Source organism: Hippocampus comes, unplaced genomic scaffold (assembly GCF_001891065.2).
Source record: "Hippocampus comes isolate QL1 unplaced genomic scaffold, H_comes_QL1_v1.1 scaffold149, whole genome shotgun sequence".
In the NCBI taxonomy this organism is placed as follows: domain Eukaryota; kingdom Metazoa; phylum Chordata; class Actinopteri; order Syngnathiformes; family Syngnathidae; genus Hippocampus; species Hippocampus comes.
Window position 1 is genome coordinate 480,553 of NW_017805235.1, and position 9,394 is coordinate 489,946.

Below are 9,394 nucleotides of genomic sequence, written 5' to 3' on the forward strand. Positions count from 1 at the left end.
GCGGCAAATTAAGACGTCTGGCCCAGACGAAACGAGTTCAAAGATTGAAAGATTTAAAAAGGTTTTATTATTTTCTTGTCGAGGTTTCTCGATCACTAATAGTCCTGTTAAAATATCTGCTCATCTATTTAGCAAATTGAAACGTTTAGTTATAATGTAAGTCCTTGTTTTGACTGCTTTGTTTTGCGCTACAGTGCTTTAAGTTCACAGTACAGCCTGAGTATTAGCACCTACCGTTCAGGACCCACTGTACTTTCAAGTGCGTTGTCTTTGTTTCGTTCAGCGTTAAACTCGTGGTCTTTAAAATGCAAATAGCAGGCACGATACTTTACCCAACGAATTTCTTTTCAAAGTCGTTGAAGGCTTGTTTTATGTTGTCTTGAGAGGGAAGACATTTCATCTGTGCAAGCACATTTGACAATAAAGTTGTACTTGACTTCAGTGTGTTATGCCAGCTGCTTCTTACCAATCATCAGGGATAATCAATATGAGCAAACGTGTACATGACATCACCGACGAAGTGTTGTTTACCAAGGTGCTCGTCGTATTGATCAAAAGTATTTCGTTACGTAACGAGACGGCCACCCGGATGCCCGCTTGTGTACTTCCGCTTCAATTGTACCCCGTGTAACAGCGCGGCGCTTGAAGTAAGTTCTGCCTGAATCGTTTCGCTTATGGTGGTCGTCGCTCATTGGAATGCGTTTGTGTTTGCAGCCATGCCTCCTCCAGAGACCACGTTCTGTTCCCAGCAAATCAACATCCCGACGGGACTGCCGGAAGTCCTCAAGAACTTCACGAAAGCGGCCATCCGAACTCAGCCCAAAGACCTGCTGGTGTGGTCTGCAGCGTGAGTTCACCTGCGATTCGCTGTCAGGTGTATGCTTGATAAGAGTGACGCCCTGCGTCCAGCATCACTGCACAAAAAGCCCCTTTCGACTTCTGCGACTCACATTTGCCTTGATTTGGCTGTCATTGGATCCCACGAAATTCTTTGTCACTGGCCCTTGACAAATAAAAGACACCGAAAGAATGGCAATGATTATGTGTAACTGCACCAGTCTATTACCGGCGATTGGAACTTAGCCACGTTTACCGAAATTGAAATGAGTTATGTAGTGAAACTAAATCATTGTAATGTATCATTAGCTATAAAATACGTCACCATCCTGACGTGGAGCCTGGCTGTCAAGTTTTATCGTGGGCGACACACTAAGAGAAGGTCATTTGACAAATTTGCGCGAATCCAATCACCATCGGTTACACCGGCACAATTGAGCAAGCGTTGAAAGGGGCGGTGCACATTCCCAAAATCCATCCCAATTGTTCCAATTTTAAAAACGCAATATCCCATACAAAATAATGTAAAAGGAATTCATTTGTGCTGGGTCCAAACTGTCACCCATAAAAACCAATAATATATGTGTATATATTTATTGAAAACCAAAGTACAATAATGAGGAACTTATTTTATTGTCATACCGTGCAAGGACAAGATGTTGAGGGGCGGGGTGGGGCGAAACAACCTTTTTAATGAGGACTTCAAAGGCATACACTGCCACGTTTTCTCACAGCTTTGATAAATGTCACTCAATGACTATTGTTCAGCAAAATACAATGTCAAATATATTATAGATACATTATGAGAGAGTCTATAACCCCAAACACTACCGAAAGCTTCTGTGCTTTGCTCATGTTTGTTCAGGGGAAGTGCATCTTGCGTCGCCGCCACAGAACAAATCTTTGTGAGGTGAGGATGTGCGTGACGACACTGAGCAACATCAGGAAGATGGTCATCGACATCACGATAACGTAGTGGCTGATGCTGTGCGGGACAAAGAGAAAGTACGTTTTGCCTGTGTCAGTCCAGTATATGCAACTTTTCATATTTGACATCATTAAAACTAAACTCAACGTGGTTTCAACCATTCTAAAGGAAACATTTCTGACAGCATTTGACACCCAAGGACGTTTTAAGTGCACTTGTAGCTACACGCTCCCTACTGAGCCAGGTTACCTTGTGCCAATCTCTAACCAGGTGCCATAGTCCTGCACGAGGAAGAAAAAGTGCTGTGGAAAAGAAACGGCAACGGTTTGATTTGCCTTGGGTAGAAAAGTACGCCGCACATTTGCAGTTTCTACATGGCATCCGAATGTAAATCGGGAGATTTTACCAGAGCCATCACGTCAGAGATGACCAAAACGATCAGAAATAAGCTGTAGATAGAGAGAGAATTTGTTCTATTAGTCAGTCAGCTTCAAAAGTAAAACGTCCAAGAAGTGCGCATGTTGTGGTTACAAGCGGACAAAAAGAAATTAATACGTACCTTCTCGATGGCAGCTGTGTTGTCACTTGGATCGTCTCAAACGTGCACATTACGATTATGAATGGAATGATGACCTAGGAGACCAAAAGGGCAATAGTGGTCAAGATTGATCGGAAAGCAAGTTCAAAGCTTCCTGCGTCAGTTACCTCACCTTCCACATCATCAACCCTCCCATGATGAAGGGGTTGAAGACCGTGAGGAAACAATAAACCGACGTTGGGTCAAAACTGAAAAAAAAGGGAAAAGAAAGATTTAGGACAAATGACCAATTTAGAGTTGAAGCATCTATTTGAACCAAAGTGTGTTTTCTATGCACTTATGAAACAGTCACGAATTGGCATATAACTGCATAAATGCCATGCCTTCTGACACGGAGACGTGCTGAATTTAACGATGAAAGAAGTACGTTGGTTTCCTTTTAAGGATTAGAAATGCCATTCCGTCTGTTCAAACACATACCTGTTAATGGACGCTATGTTCCCTGTGCCAAAAAAAGCCACGATGATGAAAAAAACCTGAGCGCCGTATGAGGTCAAGGACAACTTCGTGGCAGTTGTTGCTGCATGCTTTGCCTTCGCTACACTCTTGCAAACACCATGAAGGATACAAAGAAATAGGAGCGCCGAATGTCATCTAACTTGAGCTGACGAATTTTGGAGATGTCAATGTTGGCGGAGAAATCGATAGTGGAGAGCTGGAAGACATCGGAGACAGCATGTATTTTCACACATCTTGCCTTACGTCGATATTTTATTGAGTTCTTGTCGCCATTCAGTTCGAATCTTCCATCATTCAGTGCAATTCTAGTCCAGTATGTGGAAACTGCAATTTTGGAATTTGCAGGAAATGGCACTCAACATTAAAGACACGAGTCCCTTTCCAGAGTCATCACTCAACATCTGCTCGGAAATAAGTTGGAACTGTAACTTTAACCAGTCTGCTTTGCAATTTATTGTGGAGTGAGGAAGGAGAAAGAAACGGTCTGGATACCTCTTGCCTTCCAGAGGTGCCCTCAGCGATTGTTGCTTCCTGTTCAATGTTGATCCACACAAACATCAACCAAGATAACACCGGAGGGAACAAGGCCTCGGCCCTGGGTTAGAAATTATGCATCTGGTGATGGTTTATTCACAAAAGAATCCCAATATATGCATGAAACTTGTCTGTTCCGGCGTGAATGCGCCTCGGTGCGCACAGCAACTTGCATCAAGGAAGGGATGTGGACGAAACCCCAAACCCATCTACTCCAAACAGAATTTATGATTTCAACTAGCGGCACGTGTTTGTAGTTCTGGTGTAGAACGACACACTTACCTCATGTCACAAGAATAATTGTATGCTGTCTTACCCAGTGCTAAGCAGAAGGTATGTGGCTGTGAGCGAGAGGAATACGCTGAGGAGCCGGTGAAACAGGCGTGTAGAGCTCATCAAGGGAACAGGTATGGAAGAGGCTAAAGAAAGCAGTATGGTAAGATGTGGTTTTTTTTCTACTTTCTTTTTACGAAAAACCAAAGCAAATGCGCGTTCTCAGTCACATCCCACCTACCTAATGTGACCCAACTGATGAGCTGAGCGAGAAGGGGCAGCCCCCGTTTCTGCTGCAGGCTGGAGTGTGTGAAGAACGGCACGCATGCAGACACTGCCACATGCAGCATCTGTTCAGTGACACCCATTAAAGTGTGCCTCGCTGAGGCCAGCTGCATTCACACAAATGCAGTCATGCACAGAACATAATTAGCCACAGCTACCTGTATGACAAGCTGCTGTTTATCACGAAGGAGGAGTGATGTCCTGTTCCGTGATGGCCAGAGGAAACACACTGATAAAAACAGAGTGAGCAGACCAGCACAGATCCTAAGAAAATAAGTAGGGTGCTGCATTATTTGTATTCTTATCAGGAGGATATTGATTCAACAATGCACTTTATTGTAGTGGTTGAAGCATCATATACTCACACCAGATTTGTATTGGACTCTCTTCCCACCACAGGCATCAGGGGGAAAGCAGCCAAGCAAAGGCAGCCCAGAAACCAGTTCACTGAGCAGCACTAGAAAGCGATAATGATCAGACAAGCTCATCAAAATGAACTACACTCACCAGCAAAAACGTGTGCAATACAGGGTTTCAGTTGAAAAAAAAAGAGAGTAGTCATCCTTTTGACTTTTCATAACGTGGTTTGCGGTGGCGCAGAACAGTGCCAAATCCTGAGACGCTCCCTTTGGAACTATAACCGTTTATCCGGAACCGACATCAGCATTTTCTAATGATGCTTTGTGATCAAAGAGGCAAACGTACACGATATCACTATCTATCCCACCTTAGCCTTGTCAAAAAGTCCTGACAGCATCGGCCAGAGAGACAGGACAGCCAGGCCCACAGTCAGCATGGCGCGATGAAAGAAACTCACCACCTGGGGACAGTCGAAGAACAGTTTGAAACCTTGATGCCTCGTTGCATTTACAAGAAAGTCGTCGGGTTTACAGTTTTATGAACACTGACCAGCAGTTCAATGCCGAATGCTACCAGCACAAAGTAGCCAAAGCATTTCCACAGCGGCAGGGACGGAGCCAATTTAATCAAATCTGTTAGTGTGTTGGACCTACAACGGAAAATGAATGCTATTATGACTTTCTGCAATGAAGGGGAGGTAATGACAAACACAGTCAGTGCCTTTTACTCTTATCAATGAGCATCGTAAGTCTATACAGCCTGAAAATTATCATTGTAACATCCGTGTAATTGTGAGGCAAACTAGCCTATTGGATGTTGTGAGCCATTTTACTTTTGAGCATGTACCGCATTCTCTTTTCACTCTCTGAAGAATGATCAATATAAATAGTCTGAACCATGGTTTTGCACATTTGTTTTTGGGGGGAGGGAAGGACACTCACTCTTTAAAAACAGAGTACCACACTGGCACCGGCAACAGGCAGTAAATATAGTATGTGAGTGGACTCCTCTGGATGAGCAGGAATATGCTGATCACCACGGTGACGCACGCACTCAGCCTCACCAAGGTACGATCCGGCTTCTGTGGATGCAGAAGTCAACCATGTAGCTCAGAAACGTAGTGAGTGTTTCTAATTGGATTCAAACATACTTGTTTGAGTATGTCAGGATGCATGTTAAGACTTGTATGAGTCTTCAAAATAACGAGGACAACATATGAGGTCCACCCCACAAATCCCAGCACGACGCTGCAACCCAAGGAAAACCGGTCGTAGGTGTGGTAGTAAACCAAGCCTTCAAGGGCATTGGATATTAGAGCCTGGCAGAGTGAAATCTAGAAAAAAAGAACATTGGAGAAGGATAAAAAGATTGACCTAAATCAATTAGCTTTTGAATATTACACCGTCATCTGGGGAGGTTTCCCAGTTTAAGGTATTGATGGACCGAAACGTTTGATTTCCCCACGATACTCACAGCCTCTTCATACTTTTGTAGCTCAATCAGTTTTCTTGCTTTCTGAATAAATTCTGCTTGCCTCGGCGCAGTCAGCGCTCTATAAACAGAGGGAAAGCGATAGATCACGCGCCATTGCTGAGGGACAGCCAAATAGACTGGTTGGGATGGTTCGCTGTCATGTGACAGGTGGATGATGCTGTTTGGCCACAACTCTTTGGCATGTAGTGACAAAATGACTGGACATTTTCAAAGAAGTTTTACCTTGAGCAGATTGCTCTCATGACCAAATCCACGCAACGTGTTTTGAGTGTGGCAGTACTAAGCATTGTTGATGGTTTGTGGAAGTGCTTGCTCTGCAGAAGGCCCATAACTATAAAATGCCCAAATTAACACCTCCAGATTATCGTACTTACTGATAAGGAGTAAAGAGACAAGACAAGGTTGTCTCTTTTTTCTGCTTCTTTTTCATCTAAGAAAATAGAAACAAACACACAATTCAAAGGCAATGAAAAATGTAACATTGTCACTTACCTGTTTCTACTACTGTTTACTATTCATCCTATTGAGTGATGTTCTACTGTTTTTTTTTGTTTTTGTGCAAACAAATGCCAGACATGTCATCTACAGCTGATCTTCACACCGCCTCACCTTGAACTGCTCCAATATTTGAATAGCATTAGTGTACATGCACTCTGCTTTGAACAGATCGCTGTTGTTCAGGTATAGTACAGGTAATACACCCTGAGGACACACAAACACAATATCGACCTTTAAAAAAAAAGGAAATCGTTTTGAGCAAACAAACTTTTCAATGATATTCAAATTTGATTTTTCATTCACTGTGTTATAGATAATGTAGCAATACTCACGACAGAGTTGACAGGAATAGGTACGCCAATTAGAGATGCCATGAGAGGAGCAATGTCAGCCTGCAGCGTTTTGAACGGTAAACTTTGAGACATGGTGTAACATTGCTCTACTGCGAGTTATTTCATCGCAGAGATGTGATTTGATTAGAACAGCAAAATCATGAAATTAAGGAGCCACACCTGATTGAGATCAACTCTTCTGAGGTGCTCCAATTTCCAGTCTGGGGTAAAAAGAGAAATCGGGCCACGAATCCATTATATCTCTCAAACAGCAAAACGCATTGTGAACATTTTTGAATAAAATGGTCACCATTAATAGCTTTTTATGAGTGCACCTTGCAAATAGCCGTCCTGGTAAAATTGATCGCCAGTCACTTTGTGTGGTGTCTGTACTCCAGCTCCCCAAGCCACCAAAGGGGTGAGAGTCTCTGAGGGGTGACCAGCACCGTGAGAACCTAGGCACACACGATTGGATTCAAATATGACGTCAAAGCAAATTCATTTTACATTTAGATTTATATGTTTTAGTGTGCTACCCCAATTGGTCATGCCGTGATCAGACGTGAACACGAAAGCTGTTCTGCCATCATAACCGAAGAAGTCTTCAATTACGGACACCAGTTCAGCTACGCCAGAGTCCACTAGGCCAATGTTGTTTTGGTACTCTCTGCATGAAAGACAAATAAAACTTAATGAGTGGATTTTATTTTGAAGACTCTGGAGTATAATTACCAGTATAAGTCAAGAAAAATCCAGAACTGACTGGGACATTGGTCTGTGAGCATGTCCGTTGGTGTCAATACCCAACAGATGCAGAAAGAAGACATTCTGATCCTGCAGCAGGCTGGCCATCAGAGTGGAGTTTGACTTGGCTGATTGAAAAAGTGACTGATAGAGAAGGCAAAAACTGCATCATTTCCTCCCGTCATTCATGTTGCCCGAAAAGAAAACAACACTGAAAATGATTATTTAACATTTGGATATCATGAGTACCAGCTATCGTACTTTGACTTGAGTGAACACCCAGCTGTCTAGCCTGGATGCATCCGTGGAGGCAAAGTCCTGTTCTTCTGCCGGATAGGCGTGGGTGTACACATGGTCTCCACTCGCCCCTGTTAGTAGATGTGTGTGTGTGGGGATGCAACTCAATGAGGTAACCGAAATATTCGAAACACTGTGGCCATACTGTGCAATTGTGCATATCCACTGAAATGAATCATTTGAGCATGTGAGTCGGAACTGAGCTATATATGCTGTCACTCCTGTATTGGATGTCACTGTACTGTGCACAGCCGACTCATGACCTGACAAAGTATGTGCGCTACCTTTTGCGAACATGGCCAGAATATCCGGGCTGCCCCAGCACCAGGTATGCCTGCTCTCATTAAACACAGAGTCAAATTCCACAGGATTCTCCTTCCAACCTGATCCCAGACACACAAAAACATTGGGTATGATTACTCATATACGAGTGCCATTACCACCTACAGTTATATCTGTTTTTGTATTACACTACACACCTCTAGCAACAGAACTAACATCCTCGTAGAAGCCAGCAATAAGAGCAACGTGACCAGGGCGAGACTCCGTGGGAACGCGCGTGTGGGAGACACCCCAGGTACCTCTCTCCTCAATGATAGCCCTGTTCGAAGACAGATAACAGAAGCCTAAGCGTCCCTCAAAAAAGTATTTTTATTTTTTGCTTGCTTCCCAACCTCAAGTAAGGAGCTGTGGATGAGCCGTTCGGGAGCAGGGTGAAAAAGCTGTCTGCTCTCAGGCCGTCAGCCACAATGAGCACCAGTCTGGAGGCAGGTGGAGCCAAAGGTGTGGTCATGGGTGTCATCCCATGGACCAAAGGAGAGGTGAAGTAGATATCAAAGATGGACAGAAAGAAGACGACATGGACAGTCAGTCCCACCACGAAAAAGGTGATCCACCTCATTTTGAGCACTGGCACCAGTACTTTAAGTCTGTAATGCAAAGACAAAGAAGGGAATCAATATACTGTATTTTCGGCCTGACGTTTTACATTCAAAGACAAACGGAGACAATTGTCAACAACAATTTGAACTGCCCGGACCAAAGCAGTGACCTTTTAAAGACTAAGTAATCCTTTATTTTACCATGTAACAGTTGCAAATTAAATAAAGCCCACTAAGACTTACCTGTACACAACATCGGAAGTCCTCGGTAATAAAAAAAGACAGTATGAATGAATGGGAGACACGTATGTCCAAAACCAGTTATACAACTTGTTCGACTTGTTTGAAGATATGATTCTTGTTTACATTATGTTACTCAACGACCACGGACGCATTTCCAAAGATCCAATAAAGTGACCGCTTCACGTTACGGAAAACATCAGCGTGATCCTGAAAAAAAAAACAGCGCTCTTTCCTTTCTAATGAGATTACTGTATGTTTCAGGACTCAGTTCATGCACTTCCTGGTTGTGACAAAAGATTTGTGGGTCCTGTAGTCCTACTTAAATTGCACAATCTGGAGCGCAAAAATTATGTGTATTTTTTAAACATTATATAATCTTGTCGTTAGCATCAGTCACTACTTGGCAAATAAGTTGAAAAATGAGCAAGTCCTGATTTATTTGCAAAAGACTGCACAGGCAGTGCCTAAAATGGGAACGTTGCCCTCACCAAGGTGGCTGTCGCCGGGCACGTCACTTATAGCCAGGCTGCAACAGCGTCGTGGTGCAACTTCCATTAACTTCCGTCCGTTAAGTGCGTGAGGTTGCCACTTTATGAAACTTTATGACCAACCCCAATCAAATGATATTAGG

General features: G+C 43.4%; 1 protein-coding gene across 1 annotated transcript; it reads right to left on the reverse strand.

The window, feature by feature from the left end:
- Positions 1-1,509: 1,509 nt before the first annotated feature.
- pign (phosphatidylinositol glycan anchor biosynthesis, class N) lies at positions 1,510-9,210 on the reverse strand. The gene is made up of 29 exons (XM_019869427.1): positions 8,764-9,210; positions 8,314-8,568; positions 8,119-8,240; positions 7,924-8,022; positions 7,604-7,710; positions 7,362-7,486; positions 7,135-7,265; positions 6,934-7,053; positions 6,779-6,819; positions 6,599-6,658; positions 6,378-6,470; positions 6,143-6,198; positions 5,748-5,826; positions 5,425-5,607; positions 5,216-5,355; positions 4,824-4,923; positions 4,642-4,734; positions 4,280-4,371; positions 4,073-4,178; positions 3,871-3,979; positions 3,673-3,775; positions 3,315-3,417; positions 2,932-3,018; positions 2,784-2,839; positions 2,476-2,551; positions 2,325-2,398; positions 2,172-2,214; positions 2,015-2,067; positions 1,510-1,822 (listed from the first exon to the last, which is right to left on the reverse strand). The coding sequence occupies exons 2-29, from the start codon at positions 8,538-8,540 to the stop codon at positions 1,699-1,701; spliced, it is 2,802 nt and encodes a 933-aa protein (XP_019724986.1). The 5' UTR covers positions 8,541-8,568; positions 8,764-9,210; the 3' UTR covers positions 1,510-1,698.
- Positions 9,211-9,394: the final 184 nt, after the last annotated feature.